The 16,729-nt window shown below is 58.2% G+C and overlaps 3 protein-coding genes across 4 annotated transcripts in view; 2 read left to right on the top strand and 1 right to left on the bottom strand.

Annotated features, from left to right (window-relative positions):
- The window catches only part of MYBPC2 (myosin binding protein C2), a 24,893-nt gene extending 19,524 nt beyond the window's left edge, over positions 1-5,369 (top strand). Inside the window, exons 23-28 of one of the 2 annotated variants that reach the window (XR_013330932.1) lie at positions 45-240; positions 453-592; positions 1,721-1,880; positions 2,030-2,166; positions 3,644-3,827; positions 4,212-4,260. Coding sequence is in view for 1 of the 2 variants with exons in the window: in XM_077747348.1 (XP_077603474.1) it covers positions 45-240; positions 453-592; positions 1,721-1,880; positions 2,030-2,166; positions 4,212-4,398; positions 5,246-5,256 (831 nt within the window). In the remaining variant the exon portion in view is untranslated. Of the gene's footprint in view, positions 1-44; positions 241-452; positions 593-1,720; positions 1,881-2,029; positions 2,167-3,643; positions 3,828-4,211; positions 4,399-5,245 lie in introns of those variants that run through there. The other variant, XM_077747348.1, reaches the window with a different exon arrangement.
- Positions 5,370-5,736: 367 nt separating this feature from the next.
- On the bottom strand, positions 5,737-11,188 carry GARIN5A (golgi associated RAB2 interactor 5A). The gene is made up of 5 exons (XM_077747300.1): positions 11,022-11,188; positions 10,717-10,835; positions 10,251-10,381; positions 6,447-6,714; positions 5,737-5,908 (listed from the first exon to the last, which is right to left on the bottom strand). Exons 1-5 carry the CDS (start codon positions 11,134-11,136, stop codon positions 5,852-5,854), a joined length of 690 nt encoding a protein of 229 aa, XP_077603426.1. The 5' UTR covers positions 11,137-11,188; the 3' UTR covers positions 5,737-5,851.
- A 102-nt stretch (positions 11,189-11,290) lies between these two features.
- EMC10 (ER membrane protein complex subunit 10) lies at positions 11,291-16,728 on the top strand. The gene is made up of 7 exons (XM_077747397.1): positions 11,291-11,499; positions 12,662-12,734; positions 13,660-13,769; positions 14,678-14,782; positions 15,117-15,298; positions 15,717-15,810; positions 16,642-16,728. The coding sequence occupies exons 1-7, from the start codon at positions 11,386-11,388 to the stop codon at positions 16,726-16,728; spliced, it is 765 nt and encodes a 254-aa protein (XP_077603523.1). The 5' UTR covers positions 11,291-11,385.
- Position 16,729: the final 1 nt, after the last annotated feature.

The raw sequence follows: 16,729 nt of genomic DNA, 5'->3' as shown, positions 1-16,729 counted from the left end.
CAGGGCCAGACCCAGGCTGACTCTCTGCCCCGCCCCGCGCCCAGGGAAAGCCGAGGCCGCAGGTGGTGTGGACCAAGGGCGGGGCCCCCTTGGACACCTCCCGCGTGCACGTGCGCACCAGCGACTTCGACACGGTGTTCTTCGTGCGCCAGGCGGAGCGCTCGGACTCCGGGGAGTACGAGCTGAGTGTCCAGATCGAGAACATGAAGGACACGGCCACCATCTGCATCCGGGTCGTGGGTGAGCGGCCAGCCAGAGCAGGGGGAGGCGCTGCGGGCCCGGAAGCCGGTGAGAGGCAGGGAGGGGGCAAAAAGGTGGTCCGTGGGAGTGAGGAAAGGCCTGCAGATACCAGCAACCGGATGGTGAGGCAGCAGAGGTGGGGGGAGAAGGGGAGAAGAGGCGAGGGGAAAGGCGCCTGAGCTGCCATTTGACATTCAACCCCCACCTTCCAGAAAAGGCCGGGCCAGCGGAGAACGTGATGGTGAAGGAGGTGTGGGGCACTAACGCACTGGTGGAGTGGCAGCCGCCCAGAGATAACGGGAACAGTGAGATCACGGGGTATTTCGTCCAGAAAGCCGACAAGAAGACCATGGTGAGAGACCAGAGGGGCCCCGGGGTGCGGTGGGCGAGTCAGGGAGGGGGCTGGCGAGATTGTCAGAGTGGATGCTGTTGTTCCAGTTCACAGCTAGGGGAAACCGAAGCTCAGAGAGATTGTGAGAATGGCCCACGGCTCCAGGGGAAGCCTTTTGGCTGAAATACCAGGATGGGTGTCCCTCCCCTCCCCTCCCCTCCCCAGCAGGGGCTCCTGGGTGGCTCAGTCGGTTAAGCGTCTGACTTTGGCTCAGGTGATGATCTCATGGTTCGTGAGTTCGAGCCTCACATCGGGCTCTGTGCTGACAGCTCTGAGCCTGGAGCCTGCTTCGGATTCTGTGTCTCCCTCCCTCTCTGACCCTCCCCCACTCGTGTTCTGTTTCTCTCTGTCTCAATAATAAATAATAAAAAAAAATTTAATTTAAAAAAGAAAAAGCATGAGCAGTGGAGGGGCAGAAAGAGAGGGAGACACAGAATCCGAAGCAGACTCCAGGCTCTGAGCTGTTTCCATAGAGCTGGACCCAGGGCTCGAACCCACGAGCCCTGAGATTATGACTTAAGCGGAAGTCCAAGGCTTAATCGACTGAGTCACACAGGTGCCCCAGCATTACCCGTTTTAAAGCGTTGAGTACATTCCCAGTGTGGAGTAACCATCACGTCGAGTTCCCAGATAGTTCCCCGGGGAAACCTAGCCCCCATTAAGCACACAGCCCCAAACCATGTCACCTAGCCCCAGGAAGCCACTAATCCACTTCTTGTTTTAACGGATCTGCCCATCCTGGACGTTTCCTATAGATGCGATCATTTAACATGTGGCCTTTTGTGTATGGCTTCTTTGATGCGGCATAACGTTTTCCAGGTTCACACACAGTCGTAGCGTGTGTATCCGTGCTCCGCTCCTTTTTGTGGCTGAGTAACAGTCCATGGTTCGCATCTACCACATTTTGCTTCCGCATTCATCCGCTGATGGACCCTTGGGCCCTTGTGAACAACCCTCCTGGGAATGGCCTGTTATCTGAGCGGGACACACCCTTAAATGCGCTTTCCTCACTGCTCCCCCCCCCACCCGGCCCTTCTTGTGTCCCTGGGTCCCTGGGTCCGACTCCCGGTCCTTCCCTGCCCCCCTTAGGAGTGGTTCACCGTCTACGAACACAGCAGGCACACTTCCTGCACCGTGTCTGACCTCATTGTGGGCAACGAATACTACTTCCGCGTTTTCAGCGAGAACATCTGTGGGCTCAGCGACTCGCCTGGCGTCTCCAAGAATACGGCCCGGATCCTCAAGACGGGTACTGCCACCTCCTGCCGTGGGGTCCTCGTCTCCTCTCTCGGCTGGGCTTCTACCCTGACTCCTCCTCCCCACTGCCAGACCCAAAGCTGGTGGCACCGGGTGACAGTCTAGATCGGTTGCCTCACAGGTTCCCCTCCCACCCCCCAGGTATCACCTTCAAACCATTTGAGTACAAGGAGCATGACTTCCGCACACCTCCCAAGTTCCTGACGCCTCTTCCAGACCGCGTGGTCGTGGCTGGTTACTCTGCGGCTCTCAACTGTGCGGTCAGAGGCCACCCCAAGGTGCGTGTGCTTGTGTGTGTGTGCACGTGCGCGTGTGTGTGAGACCCTAGAGGGACATTTTCACCCAGGTGTAGCCACGGCAGCTCCTTTCTCTCTCCTCTGTTCATGGGATATGCTTACTTTTTTTTTTATGCTGTTTTTAGTTTATTTCTTTTTTATTTTATTCTTTAACATTTTAAATTTATTTTTGGAGAGAGCAAGGGAGAGGGAGAGAACCCCAAGCAGCCTCCGCACCATCAGCGCGGAACTCGAACTCACAAACTGAGAGATCACAGCCTGATCTGAAATGAGGTGTCGAACGCTGAACTGACGGAGCCACCCAGGGGCCCTGTTTTATTTTTAAATTTTATTTAAATCCAAGTTAGTTAACATAGAGTGTAATAATGATTTCAGAACTTAGTGATTCATCACTTACATACAACACCCAGTGCTCATCCCAACAGGTGCCCTCCTTAGTACCCGTCACCCATCTAGCCCATCCGCCCCACCTCGCTTCCGGCAACCCTCAGTTTGTTCTCTGTATTTGAGCCTCTTATGGTTTGCCCCCTCCCCCATTTTTATCTTATTTTCCTGCCCTTCCCCTATGTTCATCTGTTTTGTTTCTGAAATCCCACATATGAGTGAAATCACATAGTGTTTGTCTTTCTCAAAATAATTTGTCTTATTTCACTTAGCATTACATTCTAGTTCCATCCACGTTGTTGCAAATGGCAAGATTTCATTCTTTTTGATCGCTGAGTAATATTCCACTGTATATATACCACATCTTTATCCATTTGTCAGTGGACATTTGGGCTCTCCCAATAATTTGGCTGTTGTTGATAGCTATAAACATTGGGGTGCATGTGGGGATATACTCCCTTTTAACCCACTTCCTGTCTCTCTCCCCTTTGATCAGAGCCCACGTCTCATATCATTACCCTCTAGCTTCCCTTGGAAACAGAAAACTCTGGTGGGAGTTGGGGGGAGGTCTGAACCCCGGGGCTCCTTGCCATCTTCCTGCCCTGTCCAGTTTCTGAACCGCTGTTGGAGTGTGGACACTCACAACCTTAAGCTCTAGGGATTCACCTAGACCGGCGCTGGCAAACGATGGCGTGAGGGCCAGCTCCGCTCGCCACGTTTCTCTAAATACAGTGTCATTGGAACGTGGCCGTGCCCTCGTTTCAGTACTGTCTGTGGCCGCGGAGACCACGGTCCCTCGGAGCCCCACATCTTGACTGCCTGGCCCTTTACAGATGAAGTCTGCCAGCTTGTGGTCTCGCTCCATGTTTTTAGCTTCAGCCCCCGTAGGCATATGATGGATTCATTAGTTCACCTTCTCCATCTCCCCACTTTATTCGCTAAGTCCACTCATTCATTCATTCTGCTCATTCATTCACTCAGTCCATTCATTTACTCGGTTCCTTTATTCACTCCATTTGCTTATTTACACCATTCACCCATTCAGTCTGTTTATTCTTTCAACACACATTTTCAGAGGCTGCGTGCTGGGGAGATTGGACAAGAAGCTCCTGGGTGTTGGGGGGAGACCGACACAAATCCAAAGTCATGCAAACGACTATAAAGGGTGGCAGGCGTGGGAGAGAAGTGCAGGAGTGGAACGCAGGCCTTCCTGCTGCAGCCTCGGGGCTGGAAGTGACGTGGGAGCTGAGACCTGAGAGGTTAGCAGGCGCTGATTGGGTGGAAGAGGAGGGAAGAGCGGTACTGGAAGAGGGAACAGCCAGTGCCAAGGTCCTGAGGTGGCCTGTCTGGTCTGTTTAGGGAACAGCCAGGAGGCCAGAGTGAATGGAGCAGGGGGAGGGACAGGATGGAGGTGAGGGCAGAAGAGTAATGGGGCCAAATCGTGTAGGGTCCCGTGGGGAGCTCTGCCTCCCGCAGAAGAGGAGACTGAGGGTCACAGAGGAGAAATGACTAGTTCAAGGTCATCCAGTCAGAATTAGGAGGTGGCACAGCCAAGATGAGAATCCAGATCTGCCTGCCGAAACCCACTGCCATCACCCAGGGACCCTCCCTAAGCCGGCCCCTCCCCCTGCTCCCCTCCACAGCCGAAGGTGGTCTGGATGAAGAATAAGATGGAAATCGGCGAAGATCCCAAATTCCTGATGACCAACCACCAGGGGGTCCTGACGCTGAACATCCGCCGCCCGTCCCCCTTCGACGCGGGGACTTACTCCTGCAGGGCTGTCAACGAGCTGGGGGAGGACCTGGCCGAGTGCAAGCTGGAGGTCCGCGGTGAGCACCCTGCCCGGCGGGCCCTCATTCGCGCTGTCACACGCCCCGCGCTGGGCTGTGCTGAGACCAGAGCGGAGTCAGCCCTGGGCCCGAGGGCTGTGATTGGGGAGCCGGATTCGGACCCCAACAAGGACGATGCAGGGCAAAAGTGCTGGACAGAAGGGAGCACAGGGTACTGTGCTCAGTACTGTTCTGGCCACACCAAGCTGTTGGCAGTTAGACAAACTGGCCATGCTTTCTCTAGTTCCTGGGAGTTTGCACATGCCGTTCCCTCTACCTACAATGCTCTTCCTTGCCTCTTCTCCTTTGGGCTCCAGCCCATGAAACATCTGCCAGGCAAGCTACCCAAGTCCCTCAGATGCGGCTGCTGTTAATACAGGTTCTCAGGGTCCCTCCCCAGCTGTGACTCTGGCCCTGGTGACAGCCCAGCAGACAGGAGTGGCTGCAGACCCTTAACAAGGGCCCAGCGAGACCAGCCCGAAGGACCTTGCTGGCTGTCATTCTGAAGCATTGCTCCTCCAGACTGACCCAGTTTCTGATGTTTTGCTGGCCTCTTTATTAATTATTGAGTCGGCTCAGCAATATCCCTGCTTTAGGATTTCCGTGACAGCTTGTCACCTGCAGCTGCTTAGCACATTCCAGCTGGGGGTTCACAGCTATAGTAATTAGTAATCCCAGGCTTCAGGCCCCGGGTTCGCCCAGTGCAGATGCTGGCCCCAGAGCTGGGCGTGAAGGCTAAACGCACTCCCCCTGGTGGCCAAGCCAGTCCAGCAGGCAAGGGGGCCCGGGGGTGGGTGCGCGCCTTCGGGAAGCCCAGCCCTCACCCACTCTTCTCATTTTCCCACAGTGCCACAGTGAGATGGTCTCTTCCACCTGCCAGGGTTATTGGCTGCTGGGGCTCACCTGGACCTCCCGGAACACCATTTCCCTTCCCAGAATTACCACTGAGAAAATAATAGTCTTGTCTACAACCTGCACGTGTCTGTCCTTGACTCTGAGCCACCTGGGGGTGGGTGATGGGGACACCAGGTTGGAATGGCCTCAATGTGGCTGCCATCTTGGATGGCATCTTGCCATACTTTAGGGTGCTACCATGTTGTAATTACAAGTCACGGGACCCCGTGGAGGCAGCCCTCTCAGACTATCTGCTGGGGGTGTGGGGGCGCAGGCTGCCCTGGAGAGGTGGCCATGATGGAATGGTGGGCACTAGTCTCGTGCTGGCCCCAGGAGCCATGCATGCAAGCCGAGCACCAGGCTGAGGCAGCCATACTGGAAAAGCGACTTTGGCGAGGCAGCCATGTTGGATTGGTGACGGTGGCAACACTGCTCATGACTTGGTTGTTGGTTCTTAAGTGGCCGATCTTTATTAACTTTAATAATGCATCTTTCTGGCCCCGAGGTAGGTTTCTTTGATCTCTGGTCCTACGGTGACCTCAAAGCATAGTGGAGGGACTCAGAGTCCCCAGAGTTCAGAGGTCTGTGGGTCAAGTCTGCCTTCCATGGCTTGGAGCTGGGTATGAGAGAGAGAGTGTCTCAGAGGCCTTGATCGGCAGTGTTGGGGGTGTGGCGGGGGACTCTGTACTTACCTGGAAGGTGGGGGGAGTGGGGTGTCTCCAGAGGAAGAGGCCCCACAGGGTTCAATGTCCCCACCTTCAAGGACGGGGCCCTTCCCCTCCCCCTGGCCTTATATGGAATTGGGCAACCAGTCTGGCCCGCCCCAGCCTTCAGGGCCCAGGTGTCCCGTCCCCATAATCCGCGCAGCAGGTCAAGGGGAGACGGCCTGGGGGCTGGGGGCGCCCAATTAGGAGCTACGTGGCTCGCGGGCCCAGGGCCCTGCCCTGCCTTGAGATCCCCTGCTCTCTGCGCACAGATTTCTTACCCTTTCAGGACTCAGGAGGCCAGGCCTTCCTGCAACTCTCACCACAGGCATCCAGGCCTCACCCTCGGGAACCTCGGTCCCCAGCCCGGGCCTCTCAGACTAGTCCAGATTCCCAGCTGCCTCCTCCGGGGGACCCAGGAGTCCAGCCCCCGCCCTGCCCCGCACGCACCTCCTCCTGCTCTATCAGCCCATCCTCCTCGTGGTCTTCCTCTCCGTCCTCCGGCGTCGGGTACTCCTGCGTGAAGGGCACGGCTCCCTGGGCCGAATGGAAGCGCAGGCGGTAGAGCAGCCGCACCCACTGGCCGAACTCGCGGTCTCGGGTCTCGGGCGGGGCCCGCAGCTGCAGGTAGAAGGCGCGGCCTGTGCGGAACTTGACCTTGAGTTGCCAGCGGCTTTCGTCGTGGACAAAGAGTTGGACGAACTGCAAGGGGAACAGCCTGGGAGGGCGGAAGGAGCGACCTCAGGTTCTGACCCTCCGTGGCTCGACAGCCTTGCGGGCCTGGGCACCTACAGGGTACGGGCCACCCACCTCAATGCCCCTCTCTCTCCAGAAAGAGGCCTTTTTCACTGCCTCTTGACTTTTATCCATCCCAAAGCACCTTCGCGTCTCCCGCTGGTCCTTCTAATACATAGCTGCTTTCTTGAAACTTCCCGTTGAATCTCAGAAGGCCATCGACACATAACAGGTCCAACAACCAAATTCCTGACCTTCTCCCCAACCCCAAACTGCTCCTCTTCGTCTTCCCCACCTTAACTACATCCTCCTACTTGCTCGGTCAGAAATCATGGAGTTGCCCCCTCGCCCAACTTTCTCTCTCTCATCCAATCCTGCCACCAAATCCTGACGGCTCCACCGTTCAAATGTATCCCTAATCCGACCCCTTCTAAGTCCTTCCGCCACCAGCGGGTCCGCCGCCACCGATCTCCCGCCTGGGCTGCGGGCTCAGCCGCTCTGTTCCCACGCGGCCGCCAGAGGGCGCCGATTAGCACCTGAGTGTCACGTCCCTCGCGTGGCTTCGCGGAAAAAGCCAAGTCCTCACCTTGACCGCTAGGTCCTGCAAGATCTGCCCTGCCGCCTCTGTTCCCTCTCTGCTCACTCCCCTCACTCACTCAGCCCCAGCAACAGTGGCTTCATCACTTTTCCATAAACCAGCCTTGCTCCTACCTCAGGCCCACAGCCTGGAATCTTCCCCCCCAGCCACCGGGTGGCTTGGTCCCTTAATCTCTCTCATGTCTTTCTCAAGAAGCACCTTCTCAGGGAGAAGTTCTATTTACAACCTGAGGCTTCTGTGCGGCCATGTCCACCCTTGCAGACATCCCTATCCCTACCCCTCTGATATGTCTGCACAGACCAAGCTCCACCAATTATGTCTCCGGTCCTGGTAGGAGGCGGGCTTGAAAGGCAAAGANATCTGTGGTAGGTGCTCAATAGATGTTTGTTGAGAAGGTGGATAATTTGGCCCAGGTCATACAGTGGGGATTTGAACCCAAGTCCTCTCCGTGTTCTTAAGCACCACANCCCCAGCAATACTACCTCTAGGAACTGATCTGACAGACACCCTCACACCCGTGTGCCTGGATGCCCTCTGCCGAGCACACTGGCTGTAATCACCAGACATCAGCCACAGCATCAGCATCCATCAGTGGCGGCTCCATCTGTGTGACCTTCCCCAAGTGGCCGGATAACAGTTTACATTCACAAAACGCTCCCCCTGGGCCAGGTGCTGTCCCAAGCACCTCACAGTCCTGTACTCAGCATACCCTCTGACAGCCCTGCAAGGTGGGCTCTCCTTATCCCCGTGTTCCAGATGGGGAAGCTGAGGCACAGACAGGTAGGGCACTTGGCCAAAGCCAGTGATGAAGAGGCGAGCCAGTATTTGAACCCAGGCAGGAAGGCAGGCAATCGTCGAGGACGTTCCCTGCCACACGGTAACAGCACCAGATGCAAGCGGTGTGTAAGGGGGCAGAGTATTCACCCGTGTGTGTCCAGAAAAGGGCTTGCAGGTTGTGCTTCCGCTGACATGAAATAATGAATATTGATGTGGGGCTGATGGGGGAGGGCGCAGCCTGCAAAAGTGGCATGTAGCATGTGCCTGTGGCTGTTTTTAAAGGAAGGTGGGGGCGCCTGGGGGGTTCCCTCGGTTAAGCATCCGACTCCGGCTCAGGTCATGATCTCATGGTTCGTGAATTAGAGCCCCGCGTCAGGCTCTGTGCTGACAGCTCGGAGCCTGGAGCCTGCTTCGGATTCTGTGTCTCCCTCTCTCCCTGCCCCTCCCCCATTTGCACTCTGTCTCTCAAAAATAAACAAAAAATTTAAAAATAAAGAAAATGAAGGACGGGTGAACACGCACCATATAATTGTCAGGACTGGCCCACGACAGGTCAGAAGTGAGGAATTATAGGGGCTGACTGAGGCTTGATACTTCATTCTCAGAGCAAGTTCAGTGGTTTTTAGCTTGATGGTATGTTTACTTTGGGGGATGTTGAAGGAGATTATGGGGGTCCAAGCACCTCTCGGCACCGTCCTCAGTGCTCCTCCCACTGCAGGTCACGCCTTGGCGAGCGGTGAGGTCAACTGGTGGGAGGCAGTCAGCACTGAGAAGGAGCGAGAATGTGCCCCAGTGAACCGTAAGGCGTCAGCATACTGCTCTGTGAAGTGTTCTCAACTTCTCCGGGCAGGGGGGTAAAGAAAGGCTGTAGGGAGCCTCAGTGTGGTGTAGGTCAGAATCCGATTCTGCCACCAAGTGGCTGCAAATTTTTTTTTTTAGATATCAGAATTGCAGACAATGTGGACCCCTGTGTGTGCGTGTGTGTGTGACTGTGAGTCCTTCCTCTCTCTCTTCCTTCCCTCTCCCCCCCCTTTCTTTTTTTCCATTAACTGTGGTCAAAAAAGTGAAAGCCAGGGGGATCTGGGTGGCTCAGTCAATTAAGCATCTGACTTCGGCTCATGTCATGACCTCATGGTTCGTGGGTTCGAGCCCTGCGTCGGGCTCTGTGCTGACAACTCAGAGCCTGGAGCCTGCTTCCGATTCTGTGTCTCCCTCTTTCTCTCCCCCTTTCCCACTCCCACTCTGTCTCTCAAAAAAAATAAATGTAAAGAAAAATTGTTAAAAAAAAAAGTGAAAGCCATTAGCACAGTTTTTGTAAGGGTACTACACATATGGGAAAGTTTTGTTATTTGCAGCCAGAGTTGGAGGGAGGGGCGGAGGAAGGGAGCGAGGTGTTATTTTGTGCTCTGTATGTTTTGTACTTTGGGGTGTGGTTGCATTACTTGTTCAATGAAAAAAAAAAAAAGACCCAAATGGTGGTGTTTTGTGTGGCACCGAAGCCCAAGCACCATGAGGTCAGTGGGGACCTTGAGGGGCTCAGTTGCTTAAGTGTCACAGTCTTGATTTTGGCTCAGGTCATGATCTCACGATGTGTTAGATCGAGCCCCGTGTCTGCATCTCTGACAGTGCAGAGCCTGCTTGGGATTCTCTCTCTCTCTCTGCCCCTCTCCTGGCTGTTCTCTCTCTCTCTCTCAAAATAAATAAATAAACATGAAAAGAAACAGAATCATGAAGTCGGTAATGATGAAGAGCCCTGAGATTCCAGTCCCAACCAACCCCTAACCCACTGTGGGTCTCGGAGCCTCAGTTTCTCTTTTCAAAGGATGGGGCTAAGAGTATAAGAGTAGGTCAGAGATGAGATTATGTGCCTGGCCTAGGGGGCACCTGGCATGCGGTAGGTATGGCATAAACGGTCATTCTTCTGATCCTTGCCAGGGTAGGGCTGTGGACTGTCCCCCTCATGTCCCTCTATCTCTGATTTCCAGCCCCTGTGGGTGGCCCTGCCCGTGTTCTCCTGGATGTATGGCCGCCCACAGAGGACTCCCCGCCCTGGGAGTCGTCTGTGTGACGGCAGGTGCCGCAGGGGGCCCAGGACGCCCAGAGCTGGGGAAGGGAGGGGGCCAGGCTGGGGTGGGGACAGTCACCCAAGGAGCTGCAAGCGTCTGTTATCCTCGGCGGGGCCGGCCAGCAGCAACAGGTCTGGGAGCTCCAGGGCTGGACTGGAGGCTGCCACCCCCATGGTGACCTTGTTGGCGATTTCTCCTAACCGGGTCACCTAGGGCCAGGGGTTAGAGGTTAGAAGCCGGACAGATGGAAGGCAGGGTTGGTGGGGTTAAGGATCAGGAACCAAGTGTATTAAACACCAAGTCCTGGGGCAGAGGTCAAGAGTCATCGAGTGTGAAGTCAGGGAAACTGAACCAAGGGAATCAGAAGCCTGGGTTCATAAAGAAGCTAAAGGTCTAGAGGTACGGGGGGTGGGAGTGGTCCGGAATTCCAGGAGATAAAACGTTACGGGAGCCTGGTCGGAAGTAGGCAGAGCAGGAGCCCTTGAAGTCGGGAGGTCAAGGCTCCAGCCCAGGCTCCGTGTCAGGGGGCTCGGGGGCTCCACACCTGCACAAAGTTGCTCTCAAAGATGGGAAAGTCTCGCAGCTGGTCGAACTCGCCGCTCAAGAGGTGGCGCTGGAGCCGTCCGGGCCGGCCCGTGGGAAAGGCTGGAACCAGGGGGCATTCTAGAGGGGTGAAGTTCAGAGGTCTAGTCCAGGAGGCTGGGCCTGGGCCCCGCATCTGGTAGGGACCAGGAAAGCCCCGCTCTGAGGGTAGGGGAGTCGGAGCTACCAGTCTTCGCATCGCCGGCCCCATCCCTCACGGGGACCCTCACCGGGTCCAACCCTGCCAGGCCCGGCTCTGCGTCTCACCTGTCATCCCACCTGCTCTACCCCGGGCCGGCTTAGTCTCGTGCCCCCTCATCATCGCAACGCCCCGCCCCATGGGAAGAGCAAAGGGAGGTGCCTGCGGAGAAAACGGATTCATGGAGCCGCGGACTCTATCGCGTCACAACGCGGCGGACCCGCCTTCAACGTCACCAAAGAGACGTCCGTTGGTGACGTCATTATAGGGGGCGTGGCCTAGAGATCTGGGCGTTGCGGCGGCCACCGATGACGTCAGAAGCCCGTGGCGGGCGCTAGTGCGCCGGCGCAAGAAACTGGCGCAGGCGCATGGGCGGTGTGCTCGGAGGCTCCAGGCTCACTCCCGCCCCCGGCCTGGTGGGAAGGGGTGAAAATGGTGGCGGCCGGCGCTGTGGCTACTCGGCTGCTCCTGCTCTTGCTGATGGCGGCAGCAGCCCCCAGTCGGGCGCGGGGCAGTGGCTGCCGGTCCGGGACCGCTCTGCGCGGGGTGAGTGCTCAATGGCTCTGCACGGGGAGCGGGGCTGACGGAAATCCTGGGGCTCGGGTGTTTACATCGGGTAAGATGAGAACGAGGCATTGCAGGGCCAAGAGAGAGAAAGAGGTGAAAGTGAGAGTGTAGTTAGGAAGGCTGTAGCTCTTGAACATGCATGAGGGGGCGAGGCTCGGATGGGATCTTGGTCCCTGGACCTTCGGTGGTGTGAAAACGAGGATGCGCCGTTGGGGCGAGAACTTCAGGCTAACGTCGGAACGCTAGAGAGCCGTAGTCTTAAATATGCATGAGGGGGTGTGGCTCGAGGGGAATCTTGGCGAATTAGACGTAGGGGCGGCTAAAACAAAACCGGCACATGGGCTCTGGAGTGATTGAACAGGAGGTTCTGCCTCCTGAATATGCATGAGAAGGGCGGGATCTTGAGTCCAGGATTAAAATCTGGACACGGGGTTGCGAAGGTGTGAGGGCTGCATAGGTACAAGGGCGTAGGGTGGGGTACGCAGAGGTAGGACACATTTGGACTTAGAGGAATGGAGGAATGATGGCGTGGAATCTTTTTTTTTTTTTTAAGTTTATTTCGAGAGAGACAACGAGCAAGGGAGGTGCAGAGTGAGGAGGACAGAAGATCTGAAGCCAGTTATCAGCGCCAGCCTGATGTGGGGCTGAAACTCACAAACCGCTAGATCATGCCCCGAGCTGAAGCTCCAGGGCTTAATCCACTGTGCCACAGCCACCCAGGCACCCCTGGAGCGCGTGGAATCTTGTCTGTACTTGATAAGGGTCGGAATTTCAGAGGCATGGTGGCTGTTGTGTCTGTTAAGGTGAAAAGGGGCGACTTGAGTATTAGATTGGAATGGAAACGCAGGTATCCTTTAACTCACGAATGTTTATGATGCTAGGTGGGAAAGTGACCTGGAGACAGTTGCCTCCGAAGCAAGGTTACGCTTGTTTGTAGGCTCTAGTTTTCTGGGGACGTTCCAGATCATGAATTTTCATGAAAGGGATGGTTCCTGGAGGAATCATGGATAAGGGTCAGTGTTTAGAAAAGAGTATGAAAATAAGGTTCCCTCCGCACCCTGCATCTGTCCCGGGGTCTGTGGGTCTTGCCTTGCTGAGGGCTCTGCTGGTCCTCACCCGGGCACCTGTCTCTCCCCTGCAGGCGGGGGCAGAAGGTCGAGAGGGTGAGGGCTGTGGCACCGTGGGGCTGCTCCTGGAGCACTCATTTGAGATCGGTGAGTCTGGCAATGTTCCTTGTCTGGGCGCTTACCTGCTGCCCCGTGAAGTCAAGAACATGAGTCTGGTGCCGCCCAGTGTGAGACACGCCATCCGTTTACTAACAGCTTTGCCCCTAGGAGTGTGTTTGGATTATTCTGGGGGAGGTTGGGGCAGGGAGGGCACGGGAGAGTAAGAACTCTACCTTTGAATACTCCCTCACCTGTAAGACAGATCCTAGGTTCAGAAAGGCCAGTGTGGCATTTATAACCTCAGAGCAGACTCTTCAGACCAGCCAGCTGTGGCCTGCATTCGTGGCTACATGTTCCGCGTGCATTCACTCAAAAGTGCTCACAGCAGTCATGCAACGCAGTGGGTCTTAGGGATAGTTCCACGTTCCAGAAGGGGAAACTGAGGCTCAGAGGGGCACCGCACAAGGTCCCTTTGTAAGTGAATGGTAGAGCCAGGACCTGCTCTGCAGCCCAGCTTAAACTCCATTGATTCAGGCGTTCAGATTCCCAGAGCACGGGTGTCAGTGCGGCCTGGAGGTCTCAAGCTCCAAACTCTGGGACACTTGTTTGTAACACCGAAGCTGGGACCCTCTGCACACCTCCTGACTCGGTCCCTGGCATCTGCCCAGACCACGGGTTCCCACATGGCCCAACGGTTGGAAGCCCCTGTATTTTGTAGCTGGGAAAACTGAGGCTCAGAGAGATCAGGTGACTGTCCCTGGGTCACCGGGCAAGCAGAGGCAGGGCTCAGGAGCTGTGGTGTTCAGATGTCTGCCGTGGGCTGCCCTGTGAGAAAGGAGGGCGGGACATGGTGGGGGGGGTCCCCATGTTCCAGGTGGGAAATGGGGGGGCTCAGGAGAGAGAAGTAACCTGGTCACTGCGAGGGTTGAAGGGTTCAGTGGTGGGGCGGTCGCTAAGCCCCGACTCCCCACAGATGACAGTGCCCACTTTCGGAAGCGGGGTTCACTCCTCTGGAACCAGCAGGATGGCACTTTGTCCCTGTCGCAGCGGCAGCTCAACGAGGAGGAGCGGGGCCGGCTCCGGGTGAGGAGGGGACCTGGGGCTGGCGCGGCTGGGGCCCGGGGGGCGTGTGGCTTGGAGCACGACACCCGTGCTTCAGGGCCTTTGCCCGGGCCATTCCTTCTGCCCAGTCCATCCTTGTCCCCCAGGTTTAACGTAGTTAGCCCCCCGTCACCTTTCCCAGATTCAGCCCAGATGCTCTGCAGTCAGTCAGGAGGAGATTTGCTTGGGAGGAGAAAGCGATCCCTGTAAGAACTGAAGGTTAACGCAAGAATGTTAATTCGGCCGTAGCCTGCTCTGTGGCCTCCTCGAGGGCTGGGCTCCTTCCAGACCTGGCTCAGTCCTCCCTGGAGACAGGGCAGGGAGGTGCAGCAGGCCAGAGGGAGAGAAGGGGGTGGGGGGGAACAGCCATCTTTTAGGGAAAGCTCACAAAAGCTGCTGCCATCCGCCTCCACTCTGTCCCTTTGGCCAGATGTAGTTGCAAGGGAGGCTGGGAAGGCAGCTTTCGTTCTGGGCAGGCCCGTGCCCTCCCTGTGGGGGTGGTGCACCCCAGCCAGCCTTCCTGTCTGGCACCCACGTGACTCTTGGGCACAGCTGCCTCCCAAGAGACGTTCTTGCTCCTGCGACTGGGGAGTCCAGATACAGGGTGGGCCAAGGTGCAGCTCGATCCAGATTTGGGAAGTGTCCTTGGGACTCACTCCATCGCTGGGCTGGGCTCTGCTACCCTAGACGTGGCTTCTCCCCCAGGTGCGCCCAGTGGCTCCTGGCCTCGCCCCCCCAAGCAGGGCCACCCCACCAGGATGAGTCCTGGGTCAGGGATTGGGGGGGTGGCTGAGCGAGACTGGAGAAGGGCCCCCCGGGCCCAGTGGCAGCCTAGGTCTGGCGGGGGCCATGCGCTGTCCCTCTCACTGCCACCCTCCTCTGCCCTGCAGGATGTGGCAGCCTTGAATGGCTTGTACCGTGTCCGGGTCCCTCAGCGCCCTGGGGCCCCTGATGGCCCAGAAGCCGGCAGCTACGTGTCCTCCTTTGTCCCCGCGGTGAGTCAGTGATGAGGACTGTCCTCACTCGTCCCACCTGCCCGGCCTGGCTTCCACCTTTGTGCCCCAGCCTTTATGCACAGGGGAGACTCAGGCCTGGCCTTGCTCTCAAGGGTCTCCTGGGCTGGAGGGGGACAGTCCAGGCGGCGGGCGCTTTGATGGGGCAGCACAGGGCCTAGTGGGGAAGTTGTTGCGCTTGGGCTTGTGCCCGAGGGTGGAGGGAACCGCGAAGGGCTTTGAAAGATCCTTCTGGGCCCCGGGAGCGGGGGCTGGAGGCTCGGGGGTCTTGGCGCGGGCAAGCGCTGGTGGCGACCCTCCCCTCCCTCCCTCCTAGTGCTCCCTGGTAGAGTCGCACCTCTCGGACCAGCTGACGCTGCACGTGGATGTGGCTGGCAACGTGGTGGGCGTGTCGGTGGTGACGCACCCCGGGGGCTGCAGAGGCCACGAAGTGGAAGATGTGGACCTGGAGCTGTTTAACACTTCAGTGCAGCTGCAGCCTCCGGCCACTGCCCCAGGGTGAGGACGCGCAGGGTGCGTGCAGGGTGCGGTGCCGCGGGTGCCCCAGGGTGCGGGTGCCCCAGGGTGTGGGTGCCCCAGGGTGCGGTGCTCCAGGGTGGGGGTGCCCCAGGGTGTGGGTGCCCCAGGGTGCCAATGCTTCAGGATGCAGGTGCCCCAGGGTGCAGGTGCTTCAGGGCGCCGATGCTTCAGGGTGCGGGTGCCCCAGGGTGCACTGCTCCAGGGTGCGGTGCCCCAGGGTGCGGTGCCCCAGGGTGCAGTGCCCGAGGGTGCGGGTGCCCCAGGGTGCGGGTGCTTGGTGGAGGGCACGGGCACGGGCAGCCCAGCGTCAGGCTGAGCCGTCCTGCTGCCTTTGCTGCCCGTGTCCTTGTGGGCTGACGCCAGCCCCTCACCCTGTCCCCTTCTTGGCCACGCCCAGTCCTGAGACAGCTGCCTTCATCGAGCGCCTGGAGATGGAGCAGGCCCAGAAGGCCAAGAACCCCCAGGAACAGAAGTCCTTTTTCGCCAAATATGTGAGTGGAGCTCTGCCTGCCCCCGTTCCCTCCCATCCTGGGTCCCCCTCAGCCCTTCCGTCCCCGCCGCCCTTGGCCTGTTCCCCATCCTCTAGGCCTCCTGTGCGTGGGGCTCGCTCGTCACCTCTGGGCCTGTCCCCCCGGCACCTAGGCCGGGCCCCAGGCCTGGGCGGCGGAGCGAGGACTGTGGAGCCGTGCGCACTGCTCTGCCTGCTCTGCTGGCGGCGGCGGTCACAGGCCGTGGGTCTCCGCAGACGGGGGACGCAGGGACGGGCCCTCAGGCTGGAGGCAGTGCTGGTCTTGAATAGGAGAGGCCCGTTCGGAGGAAGTGCAGTGAGGAGGGCTGAGGCCGGGACGGGGGTGGGAGGCAGGGGCTGCTGTGGACCGGGGAGATTCGGGAAGAGAAGGTGGGTGGTGGGACGCTTCGGGAAGGGGCGGTTAGGGGAGCAGGCCTCTGGGTGGCGGGGCGCAGGAAGAGGGTCTGAAGCTGGCGAGGGGCGGGGCCTGTGCGGCCAGGCTGGAGCAGCCGGAGGAGCTGGGGGGAAGGGGGAGCACGGAAGGCTGGTCCCCACGAGGCCAGGGCGGGGGATCCGGGGACGGCGGAGGCCACTGCAGGTAGCGGGTGCCAAGCCCCACAGCCCTCAGCGTGGTGCCTGTGGGGCCTCAGTTAGTTTGCCAATAGCTCCTGACTTCAGGGTTGCCTGACAGCTGAATGGCGGGGAAACTGAGGCCCAGAGAGGCCAAGGGCCCACTGCCCCAGCTCTGCTCTCCCCAGTGGCCACAGGACTCCGTGGCCATCCCTAGCCCTGACCTGTACCCCTCCCTCCCCAGTGGCACCTCATCCTCGGGGGGGCCGTGTTGCTCACAGCCCTGCGTCCCGCCGCCCCGGGGCCCGCGCCGCCGCCGCAGGCTGCCTGAG

This window comes from Crocuta crocuta, unplaced genomic scaffold (genome assembly GCF_008692635.1).
Source record: "Crocuta crocuta isolate KB4526 unplaced genomic scaffold, BGI_CrCroc_1.0 scaffold334, whole genome shotgun sequence".
Lineage (NCBI taxonomy): Eukaryota > Metazoa > Chordata > Mammalia > Carnivora > Hyaenidae > Crocuta > Crocuta crocuta.
The sequence above is the reverse complement of the archived record's forward strand: the minus strand, read 5'-3'. Positions and strand labels throughout refer to the sequence as shown.

Excerpts from the sequence above, each read along its gene's own strand:
- EMC10 (XM_077747397.1), top strand. The coding sequence starts at position 11,386 with ATGGTGGCGGCCGGCGCTGTGGCTACTCGGCTGCTCCTGCTCTTGCTG. Across the intron at positions 13,770-14,677 it reads AGGAGCGGGGCCGGCTCCGG|GATGTGGCAGCCTTGAATGG; the intron begins GTGAGGAGGGGA and ends TCTGCCCTGCAG. Across the intron at positions 14,783-15,116 it reads TGTCCTCCTTTGTCCCCGCG|TGCTCCCTGGTAGAGTCGCA; the intron begins GTGAGTCAGTGA and ends CCTCCCTCCTAG.
- GARIN5A (XM_077747300.1), bottom strand. The coding sequence starts at position 11,136 with ATGAATCCGTTTTCTCCGCAGGCACCTCCCTTTGCTCTTCCCATGGGG. Across the intron at positions 10,836-11,021 it reads TAGAGCAGGTGGGATGACAG|AATGCCCCCTGGTTCCAGCC; the intron begins GTGAGACGCAGA and ends TCACCCCTCTAG. Across the intron at positions 6,715-10,250 it reads AGACGCTTGCAGCTCCTTGG|GCTGTTCCCCTTGCAGTTCG; the intron begins GTGACTGTCCCC and ends CCGCCCTCCCAG.